General features: G+C 42.8%; 3 protein-coding genes across 3 annotated transcripts; all 3 read left to right on the plus strand.

Annotated features, from left to right (window-relative positions):
• The first annotated feature begins 6,493 nt into the window (after positions 1-6,493).
• LOC147629732 (pentatricopeptide repeat-containing protein At3g09040, mitochondrial-like) lies at positions 6,494-9,196 on the plus strand. Its single transcript, XM_086810953.1, has one exon. It carries the CDS (start codon positions 6,494-6,496, stop codon positions 9,194-9,196), a length of 2,703 nt encoding a protein of 900 aa, XP_086667079.1.
• Positions 9,197-14,679: 5,483 nt separating this feature from the next.
• Positions 14,680-16,474, plus strand: LOC147629733 (uncharacterized). Its single transcript, XM_086810954.1, has 3 exons — positions 14,680-14,813; positions 14,941-16,192; positions 16,325-16,474. The coding sequence occupies exons 1-3, from the start codon at positions 14,680-14,682 to the stop codon at positions 16,472-16,474; spliced, it is 1,536 nt and encodes a 511-aa protein (XP_086667080.1).
• A 4,478-nt stretch (positions 16,475-20,952) lies between these two features.
• On the plus strand, positions 20,953-21,754 carry LOC147629734 (putative pentatricopeptide repeat-containing protein At5g52630). The gene is made up of 2 exons (XM_086810955.1): positions 20,953-21,181; positions 21,348-21,754. Exons 1-2 carry the CDS (start codon positions 20,953-20,955, stop codon positions 21,752-21,754), a joined length of 636 nt encoding a protein of 211 aa, XP_086667081.1.
• Positions 21,755-27,009: the final 5,255 nt, after the last annotated feature.

The raw sequence follows: 27,009 nt of genomic DNA on the forward strand, positions 1-27,009 counted from the left end.
CGAGAATTTTAGTTATGCAAGTTCTCAATTTGTCATCCCTTAATTAGATTCATTGGCTCAAAGGTTAATAGTAGCAATCTTGTCAGCACAATCCACTAATCTCATAGTGATTTGCTGAAGTCATAATCGTCATTCCAGTTACAAATATCATCACTGGGATTTGTCCCATTCATCCTCATTGTGGCTTTATTCAACTTATCTTCTTTCAACTAGAATTCAGGAATCATTCTCTTTCAATCAGAATCCAAATCAACTCATTAATTCTCAACCAGAATTCTAAAATCATATCAACCAGCATTCGAATTCATCATCTGGATAGCATTTTTGCTTATAATTTCAAGGTCTTAGATTTACTCGTATATACCCACGGTATATACGGGTAGTCACGGTCCTTGGAGTTATAAGGTAAATACCATCATATCTAGGCCTCAAGCAAGTCAGGGATTCAACATGGTTGCGATACTTCCATCTGAAGACCCAATTACCAATTTATGAATTTTTATTTTGAATATCAATTTGTATGAATTTCATCACACAATTACAATCTTTTACTGGTACTTCATAAATTCTCGACATTTCTTGCTTCTCGGTTGATCCACTTTAGCCAATTTGCTCTGATACAAGCTGAAAGATCCCTGACCCCTCCGCGCAATGAATTCTGGGTGCTAGCAGGCGGAAGTAGCACTTCTTGCGCAGGGCAGAGCCTCTCACTCGGGGCCTCACCCACCACAGATATCCAGACAAGAGACTAATCCCTCGGTTCTTCCAAAACCGAACCCGAAAAAACTTTCCTCGCCCAAAAAGCACGGGCGATTCCTCCAGTATATTTTTATTCTAACATAGTCAAGAGCCTTAACTAACCAAACTGATCCGACCAAACCGAGGTCTTAACCGCTTCCTTGGTCCCTTAGTCGAGATGTCCTCCGTCGACTCTCCGTCAGCTGTTGCAACTTTATCACTTAGATCTCCACGACCTCATTCACAAGATGGTCAAAATGCTTCCCCAGCATTCTTGACATAAAACAGTCATTTAAAAATAGGTCATAAATACAGTTTCTATGAACTCTCATCTTTCCACATTGTTCCACATCATTTCTTGTTATTCCACATTCTTTTACATCAATTCACATTGCTTAATCCACATCCAATCATATGTATTCCCATCATCCTTCATCCATTCTCATCTACTCACATCATATTACATATCACATCTATCCTCAACACATCTCATCCATTCACATCTACCCATATCCATATCACATCACATCACATCCATTCACATTGCATTTCATCCATTCACATCTATCCTGATTCATATCACATCCATTTCACATCACATCTCATCCATTCACATCTATCTCGATTCATGTCACATCACATCTCATTCATTCACATCTATTTCGATTCACATCACATCACATCACATTCATTTCACATCATATCACATCTCATCCATTCACATCTATCCATATCCATATCACATGACATCACATCACATCTCATTCATTCACATCTATCTCGATTCACATCACATCACATCATATCCATTTCACATCACAGCTCATCCATTCACATCACATCTCATCCATTCACATCTATTTACATCACATCCATTCACATCTATTTACATCACATGACATGTCATCCATTCACATCTCATCGCATCCATTCACATCCATCTCATTCATTACATCCACATCACATCACATACATCACGTCCACATCTCATTCTCATCCATTTACATCACATCACTTCCTTTCACATATCATCACATCTCAATCTCATCTCATCACATTCACATTCACATCCACATCCATTTACATCACATAACATCCCATCCACATCACATCACATCCACATCCATTTACATCACATCACATCCCATCCGCATCTCATCACATCCACATCCATTTACATCACATCCACATCCCATCCGCATCTCTTCACATCCACATCACATCCCATCCACATCTCTTCACATCCACATCCATTTACATCACATCATATCCCATCCACATCTCTTCACATCCACATCCATTTACATCACATTCACATCTTATCACATCCACTCACATCTTATCACATCGTATTCTCATCTTATCACATCTTATCACATCGTATTCACATCTATTCACATTTAGTAACATTTTCTACTTTCGATACCGATGGGACTTTTTCTAAATTTATGCCAATTGCTTGGCCTAGTTAAAGGTACTTTTTCTCGATGGATATTTTCATATTCTTTCTCAAATTTTTCAAGTGAAATATATTCAATATTTTTCTTTTGAGTAAAAGATTCATAGGATTTACAAAAATCAATTCTACCCATATTTCCCAATAATGCTCACAATTGCTAAAAATTCTTCTTTTTCCATTTAATTTCTTCGATCTCAAATATCATGGGAATTCCTCTTTTTGTATTTAAATGATTGAATTCCAAATGTCATGGGAATTCCTCTTTTATCATAAAATAAATTTATCTAAAATTCATCTTTTCTTTAATAAAATTATCCATTATTTTAAATATGCTGAGAATTTCACTTTTACCATTTAAATGATTGAATTCCAATTGTCATGGGAATTCCTCTTTTATCATTTAAATTTTCTCATGCATAAAATAAATTTATCTAAAATTTTTCTTTAAATTAAATATTCATTATTTTAATATACCAAAATTTCTCTTTTTCCATTTAATAACATGGATCTCCATTATCATGGGAATTTCTCTTTTTGCATAAAAATAAAAATACCAAAAATTTCTCTTTTCTTTAATTAATTATTTATGCATAAATACTAAAAATTATTTTTCCATGAATTTGATGAAAATCATTTTTTTAGCATAGGATGTCCAATCCTAGAATATGGTAGGAAGTCCTCTTTTCACATTATGCATAAAATTGAGCTATGTATTAATTTTTAAAAATTTTACCATAGCTTTGCTGCTATTACTGATAATTTTTAATATTTCTAGAAAGAATAAGACTTTGTAATACAATTATGATAGAATACTATCCTTAGACTTAAATCCAATTTATGGAATTAAATCATAAATTTACCATACTTTTATTAGCATAAAAGCATAAAAAAGTCATTTTCTTAACCTCTAGCTTAACAAGCTTAGAGATTGATTTTGAATTAAGAATTTATCAATGAGAAGCATTCATTTGCTAAAGAATTAGTCATAAGAATGACTATTCTTTTGAGGAGAGAGAGAGATACATAAAAAGCATCCTAATTAAGCAAAAAAACTAACTTTTTTTGTGATTAATCATTAGAATTCTTATAGAAAGCTTGATTTGCATTGAAAACAATAAATTTGAAACTTCTTAAGCTTGAGAGGGATTGAGAAGTGAAATCTTTTGAGAATATTAATGAAAACCATGAAATTACTTCTTACCTCTAGATTTGGCTTGCTTCTTTATCTCTAAGAAGGAAGCCCCCAACCAATCCATTGGTTTGAGAAGAAAACTCCAAGGATTGTTGAAGAGAGAGAGAAGCTCCAATCTCTCCAAAAGTAGAGGATTTTTAAAGGACAATAGAAAATATCATTATTTTAATGTAATATTGGCATGGTAGAACTTGTAATTTTTTTTACAAAATACTAAGGATCTATTTATAGGTGAGGGAGGCCACTAACCAAGTCCAACTGGGTTCTAGAATTTTCTAGGTTTAGTTTCACTCAATTTGGACAAGTTTGGCTTCCTTTTTTATTTGGTTTGATCCACCAGGAGAGAGGAGAGATAAAAATATCGTAATTTTTTTGAATTAAAAACTCATCCACATGTGTGAATTAGGCGCCTACCTCAAGAGTATCCCCCTCCGTACCAAGGTGTCAAAAATTCATCATTTCTCCAAAATATCTCATTTTTTAAGTAATATCTCTTGATTTTTAACTAATAAACCTTGTACTCAGTCAACTCTTCAATTGGACCATAATCCAAAAATTTCTGAAAATCTAGACCCTTAGGCTAAGGTCCCTTATATCATTTTTAATTGATTCCTAATGCACATTGGAAAGTTCATTTTGAACTTCTATTTTAAGGGAAACCATTTTAGACACTAGGAGGATTTTTATATCCGAAGATATCTCAATTTTGGAGAGGAATCTTACACCACACCTCCAAGAGGGAACTCAATGCATTCACCTAAGGGAAGAGCAATAGAACACAACTGTTGTAGGGCACTTACCAATGCTTCGAACTTGAGTCCCTTGAGGTCTCTAAGCTCACTTGTTAAGCTCCAATCCTCCAAGCTCCACCTCCACACTGTCACCATAGAGTCGCTCGCACCATAACGTAAGGCAATCACTCTCTCTCACTCTTCAACACAAGCATGCAACATACAAGCATAGAAGAGGCACAAGTGCTAGAATGCTCTCTCTCAATCTCTCTCAAGACACAAACAAGAGCTCTCAATAGCACAAAAGGGGATTGTGTCCTTTCATTATGAGAAAATGCCTTATATACAATTGGCCCTTATTCACACTTGGGCGTCCAAAACTTATAGGCCTTGGGTGGCCAATATCTCATAATGTACAACTTTTATAGTGCCTTTGCATGACATTTATTAATGTCATCAATTGGAGAAGCATACTTGTTAATGTACAACTTTTATAGTGCCTTTGCATGACATTTATTAATGTCCTCAATTGGAGAAGCATACTTGTTAATCCAAAATGGGATTAACAGATGACTTAGCATTACTTACTTTTCCCCCATGAGCAGTGATGTTGATGGTCATGTTACATGTAGTTCCACAGATGGTCCAGATTTCTTAGATTCTCTCACCCCATAGATCCGGATTTATCAGTCTTTCAGGATGATACAGATTATGAGGCTTTCCTTGAGCCTATGCATGATATTCTAGATGATCTAGATATCCCAATTTCATATATGGATTCTATATTTCAGCATGTTGATGCTCATGGTTGCATGGTTTCACATGGTAGGGATATATTTATTATTTTGGATATACAAACTCTCATTGAGTCTACACAGGTTACGGATATAGTGATCCAGTTCTAGATTTTGATTTGGGTTTTCTGGGTGTGCCATTGAGACTACATGGGTTACGGATATAGTGATCTGGATGGTCAGCATGTTCTAGATTTTAATTTGGGTTTTCTGGGTGTGCCATCTTTTGATTAGGATTCGGATTCTTCTTCTAATGGGTGTCATTGGTGATGATCTTCATGGTGGTGTTACCAAATGTGATCCGGATATTCATGTGGATGATCATTCCTTTGATGATGATGATGATGTGCCTGAGTTAGAGCATGATGATTCTCTAGATGATGTTCTACTAGAGGAGCTTGTTCTAGTACTTATGGTGGATCATTTTGATTTTTTGATGGTGTTCTCTTTGGAGAATGATCTGACCGTCCATGCTTTCTTGATGCAGTTTGCTTTGATCCTATTTGGCATGGTTTTATGGTGATGATTGTTTACCATGTGCTTCATCGACACATTTCCTTGGTGGCGTGCATTTTTGGTACATGATCATGATGTTGGAGGATCTACATCGACATATCTTTTTGGTGATAGGCTATTTTTAGACTATGATGTAAACACTAGTGCTTCATATAGATTCTTCTATTTCATTCCATGTTCTTAGAGTGTGGACATTATTATTCATGCATAGTTCTACATTTTCATATTGTATGGTATCGTATTTACATGTTATGTGAATAACATTGGAACGAGCCTATTATATTTGTGGGTTTTGAGTCATTGCATTTACTATCCAATCCATTGGGTGTGCCATGTCTAAAATGCAAAGGAAGGTCTAAAATGCAAAGGAAGAGGAAGATACTAAAACATATATATATATATATTTGGATTTCAAAGGTTTAGCGCGTTGCCAAAATTCAGCACCTTTGCCAAAAAACGATGCTTCTGGAAGCGTTTGCCCAAAAGGAATGGCTTGAAGATTGTACAACTCAAACTTTAACCCCATGACTTCAACAAATGGGGTGGCCGAGCCGGGCGGAATGCTGGATGTCGGCCTCCTGAAAGGCAGCTCGGATGGCGAGGAAGCCAAAGGCGACCTCGCCGAGGTCATTGCGTGGACTCAGAACGGCCAGCAGATAGGGTCGGGCCGGCCAGTAGAACCCCAGTCTCTCCACCTTACGGAAGCAGCCGCCGCCGTTCCGGCAGGAGATGCCGTACTCCCGCGTCTTCAGCCAGCTGCCGTAGAAATGGAAGAAACCTACCAGAAGAAACCCGAGGTTATTGATCGCCTCCAAATGTGCATTTGATTGTGGACGGGCGTCTAATCGGGATAGATTGCTAACTTGCGGCGGAAATTCTCTGAGGTGCGCATCACCGTTTCACTTTTACCTCCGGTTTGCAGCCGTCGCAGAATCGTGGGGCACACCACCTCCACGTAAGAGCTGAAGAGCTGCCGTGGACAAAGCGACAAGGCAAGGGGCTTGCAATCTATCCCTACCCTTGAAGGTGGAGATAACTGCGTATAGGCTCACTTTCAAGACAAATGGATGCATTACAACTTCAGAAGAGCATCAACTGGAAGATGCTGAACATTGAGGATGTACTGGTCTCTTTGGAAGGGATGGCAGAGCCGCCTTTAGTCGAAGATTTTATCTGCATCTTGCAGAAAGGTGGGAGGGCAGAGAGTTACATTAAGGCTCAACAGGTGCATGTGCACATATGCAATAATGGACTAGAAGCTCACAAAGCTCTCGGAAAATGCTTAATTCCAATGTTTGTGGAATGCGGCAGCATCCTGGATGCACGGCGGGCTTTCGATAGGTTGGTTCATACAGATGAGTATGCTTGGACTTCTCTGATGCAGGGCTATAACAAGTTTGGGAAATTTCAGCATGCCCTCCACCTGTTTGAGATAATGCGAGGGGATTGTGTGCGACCTAGTGCATACACATATGTGGCATTACTGAAGTCTTGTGCGATGTCAAAGTGGCTGGAAAGAGGCCAAGATTTATATGGTGAGGTTGTGAAGAGGGGTTATGAAGCAAATCTATTTGTTGGCAGCAGTTTGGTAGATATGTATGCCAAGTGCGGTTTGCTTGTAGATGCGCAGGAAGTGCATGATGAGATGCCAAGTAAGAATGTGGTGTCATGGACAGCCCTCATTGCCGGATATTCCGAACAAGGCCTTGATGAGGAAGTACTGAGCTGCTTTAAACAGTTGCAACTGGAGGATGTGTCCCTGGATGCTATCACGTCTGTTTACACCTTGAAATCTTGTGGATCCCTTGGAGCTTTACGAAAAGGTTGTGAAATACATGCGGAGATTGTGAAGGAGGGATTGGAAAAAGACCCCTTCGTTGGCAGCAGTTTAGTTTATATGTATGCCAAAACGGGTTCATTTATGGAAGCACGTGAAGTGCTCGATGAGCTGCAAGTTCGAGATGTAGTTTCATGGACTGCACTAATCACAGGGTATTCTGAAAATGGGCATGGTGAGGAAGCGCTGAATTGTTGGGAAAGAATGCAGTTAGAGGTCATGTCGCTGGATGCTGTGACATATGTTTGTGGTTTGAAAGCATGTGGCAGCATACGGGCCATTGATAAGGGCCAGGAAATTCATGGTATGCTTGCTAAAGAGGGGTTTGAAAAAGATCCCTTTGTTGGCAGCATTTTGGTGGATATGTATGCTAAATGTGGCTTACTGATGGAAGCATGTGATGTGCTCAATGAGTTAACAGTTAGAAATGTTGTCTCATGGAATGCGTTATTGGCCGGGTATGCTGAACATGGGCATGGTGATCTGGTACTCAACTGTCTAGAACAGATGCAACTGGATGGCGTGGTTTTAGATGCTGTCTCATTTGTTTGCGGCTTAAAGGCTTGTGGCATCATACAAGCCACAGAGAGGGGCCAAGAACTATACAGCAAGATCTCTAAAGAAGGGTTTGATTCGGATCCTTTCGTTGGTAGTGCGTTGGTTGATATGTATGCCAAATGTGGCTCACTTGCAGAAGCACAGGAGGTGTTTGATGCAATACCTGTTCAAGACGTGGTCGTGTGGACGGCATTGATCGCAGGGTATGCCGAACATGGATTTGATGAAAAAGTGCTCAAATATTGGGACCAGATGCAGCTGAAAGGTGTGATTCCGGATGCTCTCATGTTTGTTTGCAGCTTGAAAGCTTGTGGCAGCATAGGGGTTGTAGGAAGGGGGCAAGAAATATATAGTGAAGTTGTTAAAAAGGGATTTGAAAGAGATCTTTTCATTGGGAGCACTTTGGTAGACATGTATACCCAATGTGGTTCACTTTCAGAAGCACGGAAAGTGTTTGATGATCTTCAAGTTCGAGATTCAGCCTCATGGACTGCATTGATTGTGGGGTATGCCCAACATGGGCTTGTTGAGAAGTTACAAAACTGTTTGGAACAGATGCGATTTGAGGGGGTTTATCCAGATTTATCCTTGTGGAATGTTGTGATCAGTGGCTATGGCGACCAAGGAGAAAGTGAGAAAGCTTACCAAGTCTTCACACAAATGCAAGAGCAAGGCCTTTCTCCAAATCGGGTAACTTTCTTGAGCATTTTGAAAGCATGTGGCCATACAGCATCTATAGATATGGGAAATAAAATTCACTCCCAAATTTACAGAATTGATGAGGTTGTAGGTATTGAAGTAGTTCTAGCAACTGCTCTTATTGACATGTATGGTAAATGTGGGAGCATGGTGGATGCCCAGCAAGTGTTCAATGCCATGCCAAGTAGAGATGTTTTCTCATGGAATGCGTTGATATTGGGATACTGTCGCCAAGGAAAGACTTACACTATTTTTCATCTCTTTGAGAGGATGGTGCAGGAAGGCATTCAGCCGAACGATGTCACCATACTAAGTGTCCTCACTGTATGCAGCCATGTTGGTTTGGTGGATACCGGCCAGAAATGCTTTGAGGCTATGAGAGGAGAGTATGGCATTACTCCCACTGTTCAGCATCAGAACTGCATGGTTGATCTTCTTTGTCGAGCTGGACTTCTGGATGAGGCGGTGGTGGTGTTAGATAAAATGCCATATGAACCTGACGTTGTGACATTGAGTACTCTGCTAAGTGCCTGTCAAAAATGGGGTTCTGTAGAGCTTGGTAGACGTGCTTTTGAATGTGCCTTGAGTTTGGGTGAAAAACATTCTGCGGCTTTTACCTTGATGTCAAACATTTATATGGATAATCGTATGGGAGCAAACGAGGCAGATTGATGCACAAGCGCTTTTCTAGAATAGGGGATGCTTGAGCATCTTTTATGACAGACTGTACTTGCATTGTACTTTTTTTGGTCTGAGTTCTAGATAGATGCTTTTCTGCCAAGGCTGCAAGCTGATTATCATAGAACTGGTTTACAAAACTGGCAAAGGATGTCATCTTTTGAGGGCATAGGTGGTGAACCCCCCTTGTCTGCCTTGGCTGCAAGCTCATTCTCCCTCATAAAATTGGGTTACTAAGCTGGCAAAGAATCTCATCTTTTGAGGGTCTAGATGGTGAACCCTTCATGTGTCCATAAAACATATTGGTCAGGCTGGCTCCGTGATTGGTGCCTCCTCTGGAGTGTTAGTATACACTCAATAGCCGCCTCTCAGCACGTATCCCAATTTGATGTATATATATATGAGTAGTAGTCATGGTGCGATAGTCACAGGGGACGGAGGGGACGGACCCTTGGAACGGGGGGACGCCGTCCCGGGAACACTGTGGGATGGGGACGAACGGGGACGGACGGACGTCCCCAGCTGGGCGTCCCTCACAAGGGACGGCGTTCCGGGGATGGATCCAGGAGGGGACGGTTGTGGGGGACAGCTGCATGGGAACGCCTGCAGGTTACTGTTTGGGCAATGGTCACATTTTTGACCTTTTTTTTTGGCTGTTTGGGAGGGGCTTTTCATGGGCCTTTAGCCTTGGCCCATAGGCCTTGGCCTCTCTCTTGCCTCCCTCCCTATAAGAAGACACACACACACACTCCCTCTCACATTTCAAGCTTTAGCTTCACACACACACACACTCTCTCTCCCTCAAGCGGCAAGCCTCAAGGGCCAAGGTCTCAAGTTTCAAGCTCTCACACAAGCAAGCTGTAGCCTCTCAAGACACTCTCCCTCACACACTCTCTCTCTCAAGCTTCACACACACACACACACCCCCACCCATCCTCACACTCAAGTTCTCCCTCAACTTTCAAGGCTCAAGCCTCACTCACTCACTCTCTCTCTCTCTCTCTCAAGCTATCAAGTGACAAGGAGGCATCCATCATCCATGGCATCCTCCTTGTGGCAGTGGCTCTTCAAGTTCCAACTACCCGTAGAAGGACGACGGGATGGACATGGTGGGATGAGGTCAATCACACCCCATCCCCTCATGGAGGTGGTGCACAGCCATGGACATGCAAGCTTTGCCTGTGTAGGCGAGTGGGTGGTACTGACAAAGTAATTTTTAAGTGCCGTTCCTATCCCCGTCCCCATTCCCTACATATGGCCGTCCCCCATCCCGTCCCCGTCCCCGTCCCCCGTTACTGTCCCCCGTCCCTTGTGACTATGCATGATGGTGCATGTCTTTAGTGGGAACCCCGGCTTAGACGTCGATGGGGTCATTATTGTGACCATTGATGATGGTTAGGGGTACGAGCGATAGTTGGGGCTAGGGGAATGAGGTATATTCTCTAAAATATTTCTTCGGATACTAGGTCCATCGTTAGTGGGCGGTGGACCGCATTGTTGATATGCGGGCGGTGATCGTGTCTATGTAGTGTAACTGCCCTCGTTGTATACGCGTCTACCATACCATCTACAATACTATATATGGACATTGTTGCCAAGAGCTAAGGCATCCGATGCTTGTGAGTATCCACTCCCTTCTACGTTTAGTCTTTCTTTGCATAGAATCCTAGGAGTGATGGTTTCTATCTCTGCTGATGCTACTGCTGCACAAGTCTTGTGCATTCGTCCACCTGCCTTTACGGAAGGCAAGCTTGATGGGGCGAACTACACTCTTTGGAAATTCAAAATCAATGCCATTCTCTACTCTTATAAGCTCTTAGAAACTGTTCTGGGAATGGACGCATAACCAGTGGGAAGCTCGACCTCAACCACCCTGCAAGCATGCTTCCGTCAGATGTTACACTTCTTCGGACATGGAGAAGACGCAATGCCAACGCACTTTGTGCCATCGTCACTAGCGTAAGTGATTCTGTTTTCACTTTGATTCAACATACTACCAAGGTTGCAGAGGCTTGGATCATATTGAGAAATCAGTATGAGACTTGGAATCAAACTAGGATTTAGGACCTGGAGAATCAGCTTGTTGTTGAAAAGTTTACTGAAGGAGAAGCTACTGAAGCATTCATCTCGCGGATCAAAAATCTATGAGATCAAATGGCTGTTGTAGGGATTAAACACAATAGCGAGGAGTTGGCCCGGAGGTGCATCCGAATTCTTCCATAGAAGTATGATGGCTTGGCTACATTACTAAACACTCAGATTAGAGTACCACCTTTATCATTTGATGAATTTAGTGCTATGTTATCTGAGGAAGAGATACAGCTGAAGACCCGCGATGGTGGTGGTGATGTATTTTTGGCCAATGCTAAAGGCAAAGGCGCGACAACTTTCGATGAGAAGAAGAAGAAGCTAAAGAAGAAGAAGTTTGAAGGGAGCTGCTGTTACTGTGACAAGAAGGGTCACGTTGTCAAAGATTGTAGAAAGTAGCAAGCTGACGAGAAGAACGATACCTTGAAGTCTTCATGGAAGGGAAAGGAGTCAATCAACAATGTCGAGACCGAGCTTGAACTTTGGGTCGCCATTGAAGAGGTATGCTCATCTGCTCAGGCTCCGATTGTTGAAAATTCATAGATTTTGGATAGTGAGCGTAATTCAGTACCTGAGAAGCCAGAATCTTTAGTAGATAGACCACGCAGATCAAGGAGAATAGAGGAGCAGAGAAGAGCATCTGATCTCATTGTCAATATGGCCTTGATGGCTGAGATAATGGGAAGAGTGAAGGAGCCAGCCACCTTGGATGAAGCCTTAGCAAATCCAAAGTGGAAAGCCGCGATGCAGTCTGAGTATGACGGCATCATAAATAACAACACCTGGGAGCTAGTTGACCGACCATCAAATAGAAAGATAATTGGTACCAAATGGGTTTGGAAAGCTAAGTATAAGGCTAATGACTCACTTGAAAAATATAAAGCTAGGTTGGTTGCACAGGGATTTGCACAGGTAGAGGGTTTCGACTTTGATGAAACCTTCGCTCCCACAGCTTGCATGACAACTATCAGGGCGGTACTTGCCTTGGCTGCTCATAGAAAGTGGCTAGTCTTTCACATGGATGTCAAATCAGCATTTCTGAACGGCCATCTCAAGGAGGAGGTATATGTAGCTCAGCCACTAGGTTTTGAGATGTCCGGATTAGAAAACAAAGTTTGCAGGTTGAAGAAGGCATTGTATGGGCTGAAACAGGCTCCAATGGCATGGTATCCCAGGATAGATCAATTTTTCAAAAAGAGTAGGTTTATAAGAAGTGCTTTTGATGCTAACTTGTATATTCTAAAAAGGCATGGCAAGATTATTTTGGTTGTCTTGTATGTAGATGACTTAAACATTTCAAGTGACAATGAAGAGATGATCCAACAGACAATGGATATGCTGAGCCATGAGTTTGAGATGATAGACTTGGGTCTTATGCATTTATGTTTGGGGATTGAGATCTGCAAGAGTCGGGTAAAATCTTCATTTCGCAGCAAAAGTATGCTTGGGAGATTCTCAAAGTATTTGGGATGACAAATGTCTACACCAATGGAAATGAACGTGAAGCTTTCTGTTGAAGATTCTGCATCACTTGTTGACATCAGAAAGTACAGGAAGTTGGTGGGGAGTTTGATTTTTCTCACTAACACTAGACCTAATATCAGCTTCACAGTTGGTGTGTTGAGCAAGTTTTCCAACAAGCCACGAGAGAGTCATTGGAAGAAAGGGATGAGGGTACTTAGGTACATCAGAGGTACTCGAGTATGGCATCACTTACAGCATGGGTGACACTCTGACAGGTTATTGTGACTCAGATTAGGGAGGAGATTGTGATTCTAGGAAATCAGTTTCTGCATATTGTTTTTCGCTTGGTTCTGGTGCTTTCTCTTGGACGAGCAAAAAGCAACCTACAGTGGCACTTTCTTCCATAGAGGCTGAATATAAGACAGCTTGCTTTGTTACATGTGAGGTAGTATGGCTGAGGAGAATCTTGGTTGACATGGGAGTTTAGATCAGGAGGCTATAGTCTTGCGGTGCGACAATCAGAGTTGCGTGGCTATCTCCAAGAACCCTATGTTTCGTGCTTGCACGAAGCACATTGAGATTCAGTATCATTATGTGCGGGAGTTGATAGAGGATGAGATAGTGAAGCTGGAGTATTACTCTACAGCTCAAAACTAGGCTGACCATAGTCACAGGGGATGTGGGGGACGGACCCCTGGGACGGGGGAACGCCGTCCCATAACGTGCGGGAACGGAAACGGTCAGGGGACGGTCAGGGGACGTGTGAGCCCACGTTGTAACAAGGGGACGGCGATTTTGGGACGGCGGGACAGCGATTCGTGTGGGACGGAACGGGACGGGACGGTCAGCTGACCGTTGCGCAGCGTTGACCAGTCTGCCGTTGGGCGCCTAGCCGTTGAGCCCTCCCCGCTTGGCCCATGGCTATAAGAAGAGCCCCCATTGGCACATGCTATAGGAAACTTTCAAGTCTTCAAGACTCACCTCGGGCCTCCTTGGCACTTGAGTCTTGCTCTAGCCTCTTAGCTCTTGCCTCTTGGCACTTGCAACACTCCTCAAGGCTCAAGCAAGGTTCAAGCTCAAGCCTCAACGCTCCTCAACTTTCAAGGCTCAAGTGGAAAGCTCATTGGCTCAACACTCCTCAACTTTCAAGGCTCAAGACTCAAGTGGGCATTGGGCAACCCGGCAAGGCTCTAGCTCTCCTCAAGCCTCAAGGCTCAAGTGGCATTGGGACCTTGGGTAAGTTGTAATTTCAAGTTGTCACTTGTAGTCTTGTTGCTCTCCTACACTCACCTCTTGCTCTAGCCTCTCCATTGGCAAGCCTCTCCTACATCTCTCTCCTACTCTCACCTCCATTGCTCAAGCCTCTCCTACATCTCTCTCCTACACTCACGGTCTCACCTACGCTTGCTTTAGCCTCTCCTACACTCACCTCCATTGCTCAAGCCTCCTTGGCACTTACCTCCATGGCATCTTCATCGCGACCATCCCCCGCACCTCGTTCCGGCGGCGCCAATACGAATAGAGGAAGGAGGACCGAAGGTTGGTCTTGGTGGGAAGAGGTCAACTCCGATCATCCCGGAAGTGGAGGAGGCTCTCGCCCATGGTCCTGCAAACTATGTCCATATAGGCGAACGGGTGGGGCGGATAAAGTGAGAGCTCACCTCTTGCATGAGCCCGGTCATGAGGTCCGATTTTGTGATCAGGTCACACCGGAGACGAGAAGGAGGCTTCTTGAACGTGTTGCCGCACATGAGGCCTTGCTTTCAAGGAGGAGAGTGCCGCATGTGGCCGTGGATCCCGCAACACTAGTGAGGCCATCCCAAGGTTCGGCATCCACATCGGCATCCCCATGTGCATCCACTTCATCGGCACCCATGGGCGCATCACCCGCCCCACAAGAACGGGCCCCAACACCATTCTTCTCCATGCCGACCGCATCCACACACTCACGCCGGCAAAGTACTCTTGAGGGTAGTTGGGACCCCAAGAAGAAGGAAGAGGTGGATACGGCCATAGCCCGCTTCTTCTTTCATGACCACATTGCTTTCCATGCTGCCAGGTAATCAAGAATTAAGTCTAGCTTAAGATCTATCATTTTACAATGTTCCTCTTACAAGTTACTTGAACTTTTCAACTTTGAACTTTGAAGTTGATTGGTTATTAAATTATTCATTTTTTGTGTATAGATCGGACTACTTCAAGGTCATGGTGAAGAAGATAGGGGAGTATGGTCCAAACTATACGCCCCCATCATCGGAGTCCTTGCGCACCACATTGCTAGAGAAGGAGAAGAGGCTTGTGGAGCAAGCAACAGAAAACACGGAGCGACAATGGGCAAGGAATGGAGTGTCCTTGATAGCCGATGGATGGAGTGATACGCGGAAGAGGTCCATCCATGGCCTTGTCGCATATTCCCGCAGTGAGATGTACTTCATCGCCTCACATGATGCTTCTGGGACCGGGAAGAGTGCTGATGTGCTAGCAGCAGAGTGGGCTAGTGGCATAGAGATCATTGGCCTAGACCTAGTTGTGGGCTTTGTTGTTGATGGGGAGCCTTCAAACAGGGCCGCCGGAGCGATCATTGAGAACATGTACCCCAACATCACTGTGTCATTTTGCATGGCACATTGCTTAAATAATCTCTTGAAGGATATTGGGGACTTGCCATGGATCCGGCCTATCATCCAAGTGGGCAGCCAAATAGTGACATTTGTCACAAACCATCAGTTCCTACGCCATGAATTCTCCAAAAAATCTAGCCGTCAGCTCCTCAAATACTCATATACGAGGTTTGCCTACAACTTCTTGATGCTCCACCGATTGAAAGAGTGTAGTGGTGCATTGAGACAGTTGTTCATTAGTGACGAGTTCACTTCTTCACCATTGGCTTCCATTGAGACAGGAGCTCTATGCAAGGAAAAAGCAGAGAGTCCTGATTTTTTGGAAAAAGTGAAGTGCATTGATGCTATGGTTCAACCTATTGTCCACTTGATGAGGCTTGTGGATGGTATGAAGCCATGCATCGGCAAGGTATATGAGGCTATGGACAGCATGATAGAGAAGCCGAGGGATTTGGAGCCAGATGAGGACAGGTATAAGGAGATCCGTGCCCTATGTGTGTGTAGGTGGAACTCCTACTCCTCTCCTTTGCATGCAGCAGTCTATGTGGTGGACCCTGAGTTTCAGGGTAAAGGGCAAGAGAGTGACGCAGAGGTGAGCAAGCTATGGAGACTTGTCTTGACTCGACTTGTTCCTGACCCAAATGTTAGGTGGAAGATCCGTGACCAGTTGTCCAGGTATAGGAGCTTTCAGGGCTCTTATGGAGACATGGATGCACAAGACAATCGCTTCAAAGTTGGGGCTGCTTTGTGGTGGGAAGATTTTGGTTCGGATGGACCTGAGCTTCAGCATCTAGCCATCCGCATTCTCAGCCAAGCAGTGAGTTCCTCTTGCCTAGAGCAACTTTGGAGCTCATACAGTCACATTGCATCGAAGAAGAGGAACCGTCTTGGGGTGGAACGGGCAAATGATCTAGTCTTTGTGAGTGCAAACTTGTGAATGCTTTGCAAGAGTGCAACTGCAAAGGCTGATGCATTTACTGAGTGGGAGATGTCTCAAGATGATGAGGAGTTGGAGGAGCAAGTGGAGGACATCTGTATGGAGCCTGCACGCATTGCAGGGACCCATGATCGTGAGGCCAGCACTTCACATGCCCCTTGAGGCTTTTTGACATATGTACTACTCTAGTGATAGTCTCTTTTTTGTATGCCACTTACGTGGTTAGGGCCTAGGCCTTTGCCCTTGTCTTTTGCTTTAGCCTTTGGCGACTGGGGTCCTGGGTGCTCGATCTCCTTTTTGGTAACACCCATTTTTTTGCTAGTATGACTTAATATTGATGCTTTGGAAGTGTAAAGTGACTTTGTTTTAGTATTGTTAAGTTTCTTAAATGAGTGCTTACTTAAAATTGCATATTTTGTATGCCGTCCCATGCCGTCCCCCGTTCCCCGTCCCGGTTCCTAGGAATCCCCGTCCCCGTTTCCCGTCCCATGTTACTATGGCGCTGACATCTTCCCCAAGGCTCTTGGGAAGGACCAGCTCACTCGGCATTTTCATCGACTTGGCGTTGGGCCAAAAACCTAGTTCATCTTCGAGTGGACATTAAGAGGGGTGTTAGTATATACTCAATGTCCGCTTCTTAGCATGTATCTCACTTTGATGTATAATGCACACTTGTTAGGCTCCCATTATGAGGAGTAGCCATGGTTTCTATGTCTTTAGTGAGAACTCCGCCTGGACGCCGATGGGTCATTATTGTGACCATTGATGATGGTTAGGATATGGTCAGGGGTACGAGCGTTAGTTGGGGCCTAGGGAATGAGGAATACTCCCTAGAATATTCTCTCGGATACCAGGTCCATCATTAGTGGGCGGTGGTTGGTAGGCCGCGTTCTTGATATGCGGACAATGATTGTGTCTATGCACTATAACGGCCCTCATTGTATACGCATCTACCACACCGCCTACAGTACTATATATGGACATGGTTGCCATGAGCTAAGACATCCAATGCTTGTGAGTATCCATCCTCTTTTATACTTCATACATTCTCCATCCAGAGTCTGTCTAGATCGCCATCTAAGCTCTACTTGAGAGCGCACGGGTGAACAGCACCATCACTTGTACCTCTTTGGTATAATCAGAATTTTTTAATTCTCTCCATTGTGTATCTATTGCATTGTCTATTGTGCTTTGTCTTGCTATCTCTTTCCGCTGTGCTATATTCTTTTATGGACTCTCTCTAGGTGGTAGATGAGGTTTCACATATCCTGGGTCTGAGGGATTCTTGAATCTTCAAGGTGTCTCGAGATGAGCCTTTAGTGGGCCTCAAGCCAAGCTGTAACTGGATGACCTAGTGGGCTGGTGTTATTTGTCTCCTGCACTTTGCATTGGCCAAAGTCGGGAAAGGAAGGAGTGCTTTGGTGGTTTCTGCAAGTGTTCTTTTGCAAGAGTCGTTCTCTATGTCTATGAATTGCATGCGAGTAGTGAGCCATACATGTTGTGTCCACATTCTCTACATTTTGCAATCTGGCATTCATTTTATTTGGAATTGACAGATAATTATGGCTCTGGCAGCCAATATAACTTGCAGAAGGGGTTATGTTGTTATCCGTCAGCTGTCAGCTAAGAGCATGATGCATCCTGACAGATGGCATCTCCTCTCTCTCTCTCTCTCTCTCTCTCTTTGTCTCTCTCTCTCTCATGACACACACACAGAGTTTATCAAGATGCCAGGAGCCTTGGAGGTTTACTAATGACATGCATTGGGAATTTCTATAGTGCAGCTCCCATGTAGGGACAGGTTGAAAGGTGGATCTCACAATGGAGTCCAAGGGGCTCCAGATATGCACCGTATGTAACTCACACGAGGTGGAGACAAAGGAACATAAAGTGTATATGTGTGTTTTCAAAGTTATCTGTCGAGCGTTCTTACCTTCTCAAAAGCAGACTCTCTCTCTCTCTCTCTCTCTCTCAGTTCAAGGTAACTTGTGGAACGTTCTTATTTTCTCCAAAGAAGATTAAGAATGCTTACATTTCTTGTATACTTAAATAAATTCATGGGTTCCATATCTTTGATGTCGCGAACCCTCTGTTACAATCCCGTTAGCTCAATCTTTTTTTCGATAATTATAATCGTGTTCAGAAACCCAAAAAATCTTTCCAATTACATAAGACACTTTATAATAGTTTTATCAAGCCAAAAAATAAATATACATAAAAAAATTTATAAAAAAGGGATCAATATCTCGATAGGCTCAAGAATGTAAAAAATCTCTCTTTGAACACGATTATAATTATCGAAAAAAAGATTGAGCTAACGGGATTGTGAGAGAGGGTTTGCGACCTCAAAGCTATGGAGCCCGTGAATTTATTTAAGTACACAAGAAATGTAAACATTCTTGATGTTCTTTGGAGACGATAAGAACGCTCCACAGGTAATCTTGAACTGAGAGAGAGGGATATATATATTAAGCGTCTACTAAAGACCCAATGGGCCTATGAGACCAAAGTGATACAATAATGTCCATGGCATATCTCATCATGGAATGGAAAATAAAACAGAAAACATAAACATAGCTATCTCACTGGGGTGATACAAAACTGTCCATGGAAACTCATCATGGAATACTAAGAACATAAAAACATGGGAGCGACATCAACTCCGAGTAGATGGTAAGAACGCTCGATAGATTAACTTTGGAACACACACACACACACACACACACACACAATTTGTATACATTTTGTAATAGGAGATGTCTACAACATTCCTTCAGTGCTATTGCAACAAAGAAATGAAAATTTAAAACCTAGGAGACGGTAGGAAATCATTGTCAATTATAGCCTAGGATCAGATGCAAGAAAAGCATTGTCAACTGTGGTCATATTCTCGGCTGCAAGTCCACTGTCTCAAAGAAATATGGTTAAAAAGTCGGTGAAGAATTTCATGTTTTGAAGGACGCCTAACTGGTGAGCTCTCCATATATCCACGGAAGATAACCACGATCCTTATCTGCCCTGGCTGGCTACTTGTGGGTGCCTCCTCTCGACTCTTTGTGATTTCCTTTGGTTCAGGGATGTGGCTTCACAAATCCCAGGCCTGTAGGATCCGACGAGTTTTTCAGATATCTTGAGACAAGTTCGCCTCATTCCAAAATTCATTTTCGGGGGTCTTGTGGGTTGGTGTCATCTGTCTTCCTCAATCTACATTGAGCAATCTGTGGAAAGAATTAACATCGGTGTCTTCCTGCCTTTTTATTAAGAGTTTCACTCTATGCCTATGGACCTCTTGCAACTAAAGAGCCACACATTTATTGTACTGACAATCGATGACTCTGCAGAGGACCAAACCCCTCTTTGAATAGACAATGACAGCACCCTTGAATCTCATAATATGTTGATGAACAATGAAGTAAATTGTGTTTCTTTGTCTCCACCTCGTGTGAGTTACATACGTTGCATATCTGGAGCCCCTTGGACTCCATTGTGAGATCCACCTTTCAACCTGTCCCTGCATGGGAGCTGCACTATAGAAATTCTCAATGCATGTCATTAGTGAACCTCCAAGGCTCCTGGAATCTTGATAAACTCTTTGTGTGTGTGCACGCGTGCGTGCTTGTGTGTCATGAGAGAGAGAGAGAGAGAGAGAGAGGAGACGCCATTTGTCAGGATGCATCATGCTCTTAGCTGACAGATAACAACATAACCCCTTTTGTATGTTATATTGGCTTCCAGAGCCATAATTATCTATCAATTCCAAATAAAATGAATGCTAGATTGCAAAAACTAGAAAGGTGTCCTAATGTGCAGCAGCTCAGTGAGTTGGTCTTGGATCTAGGTGTATGGTGGCTGGCCATCACCATTCAGATTTAGGTGCTGAGTGCAAGGGGTGCTTTCAATCTTGAGACAGAAATTTGGTGATTGATAGTCCTTTTTGCATTGGTGTACGAGCAGCATACTTATACCTGATAACTGATGGTTGAAACCCATTGAAGACAATGGATTTTGTGACGCGGCTGAACAGTGCATGCAGTGGTGGCACTGTAGAATGGGCATGATACCGGTTGATCTCCTCAAACCCTACCTTGAAGGTGGAGATAACGGCGTATAGGCTCACTTTCAAGACAAATGGATGCATTACAATTTCAGAAGAGCATCAACTGGAAGATGCTGAACATTGAGGAAGTACTGGTCACTTTGATGGTAGAGCTGCCTTTAGTCGAAGATTTTATCTGCATCTTGCAGAAAGGTGGGAGAGCAAAGAGTTACATTAAGGCTCAACAGGTGCATGTGCACATATGCAATAATGGACTAGAAGCTCACAAAGCTCTTGGAAAATGCCTAATTCCAATGTTTGTGGAATGCGGCAGCATCCTGGATGCACGGCGGGCTTTCGATAGGTTGGTTCATACAGATGAGTATGCTTGGACTTCTCTGATGCAGGGCTATAACAAGTTTGGGAAATTTCAGCATGCCCTCCACCTGTTTGAGATAATGCAAGGGGATTGTGTGCGACCTAGTGCGTACACATCTGTGGCATTACTGAAGTCTTGTGCGATGTCAAAGTGGCTGGAAAGAGGCCGAGCTTTATATGGTGAGGTTGTGAAGCAAATGTATGTGTTGGAAGCAGTTTGGTAGATATGTATGCCAAGTGCAGCTTGCTTGTAGATGTGCAGGAAGTGCATGATGAGATGCCAAGTCAGAATGTGGTGTCATGGACAGCCCTCATTGCCAGATATTCCGAACAAGGCCTTGATGAGGAAGTACTGAGCTGCTTTAAACAGTTGCAACTGGAGGATGTGTCCCTGGATGCTATCATGTCTGTTTACACCTTGAAATCTTGTGGATCCCTTGGAGCTTTACGAGAAGGTTGTGAAATACATGCGGAGATTGTGAAGGAGGGATTGGGAAAAGACCCTTTGGTTGGCAGCAGTTTAGTTTATATGTATGCCAAATTGGGTTCATTTATGGAAGCATGTGAAGTGCTCGATGAGCCAAGTTCGAGATCTAGTTTCATGGACTGCACTAATCACAGGGTATTCTGAAAATGGGCATGGTGAGGAAGCGCTGAATTGTTGGGAAAGAATGCAGTTAGAGGTCATGTTGTTGGATGCTGTGACATATGTTTGTGGTTTAAAAGCATGTGGCAGAATACGAGCCATTGATAAGGGCCAGGAAATTTATGGTATGATTTCTAAAGAGGGGTTTAAAAAAGATCCCTTTGTTGGCAGCATTTTGGTGGATATGTATGCTAAATGTGGCTTACTGATGATGGAAGCATGTGATGTGCTCAATGAGGTAACAGTTAGAAATGTTGTCTCATGGAATGCGTTATTGGCCAGGTATGCTGAACATGGGCATGGTGATCTGGTACTCAACCGTCTAGAACAGATGCAACTGGATTGCGTGGTTTTAGATGCTGTCTCATTTTTTGTGGCTTAAAGGCTTGTGGCATCATAGAAGCCATAGAGAGGGGCCAAGAACTATACAGCAAGATTTCTAAAGAAGGGTTTGATTTGGATCCTTTCGTTGGTTGATATGTATGCCAAATGTGGCTCACTTGCAGAAGCACAGGAGGTGTTTGATGCAATACCTGTTCAAGACGTGATCTTGTGGACGGCATTGATCGCACGGTATGCCGAACATGGATTTGGTGAAAAAGTGCTCAAATATTGGGACCAGATGCAGCTGAAAGGTGTGATTCCAGATGCTATCATGATTGTTTGCAGCTTGAAAGCTTGTGGCAGCATAGGGGTTGTAGGAAGGGGGCAAGAAATATATAGTGAAGTTGTTAAAAGGGATTTGAAAGAGATCTTTTCATTGGGAGCACTTTGGTAGACATGTATACCCAATGTGGTTCACTTTCAGAAGCACGGAAAGTGTTTGATGATCTTCAAGTTCGAGATTCAGCCTCATGGACTGCATTGATTGTGGGGTATGCCCAACATGGGCTTGTTGAGAAGCTACAAAACTGTTTGGAACAGATGCGATTTGAGGGGGTTTATCCAGATTTATCCTTGTGGAATGTTGTGATCAGTGGCTATGGCGACCAAGGAGAAAGTGAGAAAGCTTACCAAGTCTTCACACAAATGCAAGAGCAAGGCCTTTCTCCAAATCGGGTAACTTTCTTGAGCATTTTGAAAGCATGTGGCCATACAGCATCTATAGATATGGGAAATAAAATTCACTCCCAAATTTACAGAATTGATGAGGTTGTAGGTATTGAAGTAGTTCTAGCAACTGCTCTCTTATTGACCTGTATGGTAAATGTGGGAGCATCGTGGATGCCCAGCAAGTGTTCGATGCCATGCCAAGTAGAGATGTTTTCTCATGGAATGCGTTGATATTGGGATACTCTCGCCAAGGAAAGACTTACACTATTTTTCATCTCTTTGAGAGGATGGTGCAGGAAGGCATTCAGCCAAACGATGTCACCATACTAAGTGTCCTCACTGTATGCAGCCATGTTGGTTTGGTGGATACAGGCCAGAAATGTTTTGAGGCTATGAGAGGAGAGTATGGCATTACTCCCACTGTTCGGCATCAGAACTGCATGGTTGATCTTCTTTGTTGAGCTGGACTTCTGGATTAGGCGGTGGTGGTGTTAGATAAAATGCCATATGAACCTGATGTTGTGACATTGAGTACTCTGCTAAGTGCCTGTCAAAAATGGGGTTCTGTAGAGCTTGGTAGACGTGCTTTTGAACGCGCCTTGAGTTTGGGTGAAAAACATTCTGCGGCTCTCACCTCAATGTCAAACATTTATATGGATAATCGTATGGGAGCAAACGAGGCAGATTGATGCACTAGTGCTTTTCTAGAATAGGGGATGCATGAGCCTCTTGTATGACAGACTGTATTTGCATTGTACTTTTTTGGTCTGAGTTCTAGATAGATGCTTTTCTGCCAAGGCTGCTAGGTGATTATCATAGAACTGGTTTACAAAACTGGCAAAGGATCTCATCTTTTGAGGGCGTAGGTGGTGAACACCCCTTCTCTGCCTTGGCTGCAAGCTCCTCCCTCATAAAATTGGGTTACTAAGCTGGCAAAGAATCTCATCTTTGGAGGGTCTAGATGGTGAACCCTTCATGTGTCCATAAAACATATTGGTCAGGCTGGCTCCGTGATTTGTGCCTCCTCTGGACTCCCCCTGGGTGGTAGATGAGGTTTCACATATCCTGGGTATGAGGGATTCTTGAATGTTCAAGGTGTCTCGAGATGAGCCTTTAGTGGGCCTCAAGCCAAGCTGTAACTGGATGGCCAAATTCTGGAAAGGAGTGCCTTGGTTGCTGCAAGTGTTCTTTTGCAAGCCTATGAATTGCATGCGAGTAGCATCTTCCGAATGTGATACTAACTGCGTGTCTAGACCTCTGTGAAGAATTCATTGGCTGATTCCTGGATGACTGATGGCAACTGTGCAGACTGAGCTGCTGGACTTGCTGTCCCCGGGGCAGATGGCGTGCTTCAACGCTAGCTTACTGCAGTTCAGGATAGCTCCTTGATGATCTCATGAAAGCTTGATTGCTGATTGACGATCTAAGCGAAAAACCCGGGTACAGTGTAGTTTGCAGTGGCTCGATAAAATGGTAACTTAGTGTATTTTTACGATAAAATGGTAACTTAGTGTATTTTTACAAGCTAGAATTATGAAAAAACGCCATTCTTTTTTTTAAACGATTTATTTATTATATATTTTCGTTATAAAACCGCATGTAGACAGTAGTAATACATTTTGGGAACCAAAACCGGGTAGATTGAGTTGTCTTTATTTTGATTGGTTGAAAAATATCCCCAAAAATGGGTAGATTGACTTGTTCCCTTAATTTGATTGGTTGAAAAAAGTTCCTAAAATAGGGTAGATTGAGTTATTGTCCTTATTTTGATTGATTGACGATGTACACGAAAAACCTAGGTATAGTGTAGTTTGCAGTGCACCAGTGCTCGATAAAATGGCAACTTAGTGTATTTTTACAAGCTAAAAATGCTTGGATTCATTTATTAAATATTTTAGTTATAAAACTGTATGTAGTAATATATTTTGGGAACCAAAACCGGGTAGATTGAGTTGTCCTTATTTTGATTGGTTGAAAAAAGTTCCCAAATTCGGGTAGATTGAATTGTCCTTATTTTGATTGGTTAAAAAAAAGTTCCCAAAATCGGGTAGATTGAGTTGAAGGTTTTTATTGAGAGTATTGTTAAGTTCAAAAATTCTTCTGAAATAAGGGTTTCTCACCAAAGTATAATAATTCACAAAAATTATCAACTGAAGTTATTTTACCTCTCCAAAATGACCAACATAACATATTTTACCTCTCAAAAACAAAACAAGAGGTTTTAAAACAAGACCTATATATATATATGTATATATATATATGTATATGTATATAAATAAATAAATATATATTTGTCAGCCCTTGTATCCAAGGAGTCCAAGTCCTCATCCAGATCCCTAGTGAAGACTAGGCATTCCCAGATTTATTTTTTTGGTCTCTTTTGTTTTTCCATTCTTAACTGACTTTTTTCTCCTTTGATCCTTCTTCTTCTTAGACTCTGCTATACTGAGACCACAAATCGTTGCTTGAGAACATGTTGGTTTTGGACTTATAGTCGGGTCATTCAAATTTGTGGAAACTAGATTCTTTAAGATTTGTTTTTGGGTTTGATTACTTATCCCAAATATGTTTAGGGGTGTGATGATGGGTCCCTTATGTGGACTTGTCACCACAGTCTTGTTGGGGTAGTTCTTAAACCAATGATCTATGCCACAAAACGGTTACAAGTAGCTAGTGGCATGTTTGAGGGAATAGCTTGGTTGTGTTGAGGAAACTTTTTAGAGCACTTCGAAACTTGATGGAGACCTTGACGGTGGTAACATTGAAGAGGCATTCTCCTTCCCATTGCATTGATATCTCGGCCTCGCGGCAAGTTGGTGAATTGGCTTGATTCCCCCTCTCCCATCCACTACATAATAGTCGGAATGAAGCTCCACAAGGTGTCCTCAAAGAGGTGTGGAATGGGTGTGACACCCACCTCATATTCTTGGTAGTCAGTAGGCTCCTCGAAGCTTACTTGATTATAAGAGGTGTCACCCTTGGTGGAGGTGATTACGATCCTAAGACTGGTGGAGATAATGGCACATTGGGTGCATTATGCATGCCCTTTGATAGGAGTTGTTGTGTGGGATGCTCAACCATTGCTTGATTTGTTTACGGGATCGAGGGTTAGTGTTTGTGGTGATGTCGGCAGCAAGGCTAGTTGTGGTCTCGTTGTGTTGATAATAGCCTGTAGGAATGTTCATTGGCAATCTTAGGCTTCGTGACCATAACACCCAAAAAGCTACAGCTACCATTGTAATAACAAGCTCTTAAAATTGGACATTCATTGGTGGTATGTCCTTGATGGCAAATGGAACACTAATGAAGCTCTCTTCTTGGGTATATGTGCACATTGTCTAGAGCTTTGCTAGTCTTCATTTCCTCTTGGAGAGCGTTTTGAGAAGTTGATCCAAATCATTTCCTCGTCATTTCCGCTAAGGTATTGCCTTTTGCTATAGGTTTCGTTGTGGTGGTGCTATGACTGCTGACTGTTAACGTAACAAACTGAGAATCTGAAGCTCTGACTCCCTTTATCATCAAGTTATCCTCAAGTTGGATGGTATTAGCTGTGATGTCCTCCAAGGTGGTGATACCTCTAATGACCAAACCATTATGGATATCTTCATGTTTAAGCCCGTGGTGGATAAATCGGTCAAGAAGTTGATTATTAGAGAAGCGCTTATGTAGAGCACAAATGAGAGTTCAAATGCTTGAGACGACTTATAAATTTTCTCATTGATTCATCTTCTTCTCTCTCAGCTTTATGTAACTGTGAAGCCACACTCCACAATTGCGCAAACTGCTTTAGGAATAACCGTCGAAGACCAATAAAGTTTAGACGTTCTTTAACTCTCAGGGTCCAATACCACACGATCATGGCCATCTAGTGTAAGGCTAAAGGTGTTGGTCTTTGTTGCAAGCTCATTCCTCTCACCTAAGGCCTCATAAACTTGATCGAAGACCTCGAGATGTCTTCTAGGATCGCCTTCTCCATTGAACTTGTGTGTGATCTTTGCGATTTGTGTAGCCTTTCTAGAGCTACTCCATCTGTCATCTCTCATGACTAGTCCTATAATTTCAGCCACTGCTCTCCCCAATGCTTGTGCAAAGGCTACCGGATCAGTTGGGAGGGTTGTTGTGCTATTGGAAGTATTGGTATAAGAGGGGGAACATGTGGTACGAAGGATGCTACCTACAGGCATAATGGCATGAATCCTGGAGGAGTAACACGAGCCTGATAGGTGGGGGGTCGTACAGAAATTCCCATAGGTGACACTAGGTGTGGCCTTGTAGCTAACCTCAACTCCCTTATCCCCAAATTGATATGCTGCTTGGTTAGGTGCAGAAGTTGCAGTCGAAGCCGAATCCCTGAAAAGCAATTGGTCATGCAGTCTATTAAGCTAGTGGCAGGTCTAGCATTTATTGTTTGAGTGGGATTCCATGGTCCGGTATCCCTTCCATTTGGGTCGACGCAGTTTTCCTAAATCTATCTCTAAATGTGCCCAGATCGTAACTACATATCATTGCAAGCTGTTTTAGGGCTAGGGAGATATTTCACAGTTTTGGTTTCTTTTTTTGGTGTTAGAGAAACTTGTCCAAAAT

Source organism: Cibotium barometz, chromosome 17 (genome assembly GCF_041138505.1).
Source record: "Cibotium barometz isolate CiBa-2024 chromosome 17, ASM4113850v1, whole genome shotgun sequence".
Lineage (NCBI taxonomy): Eukaryota > Viridiplantae > Streptophyta > Polypodiopsida > Cyatheales > Cibotiaceae > Cibotium > Cibotium barometz.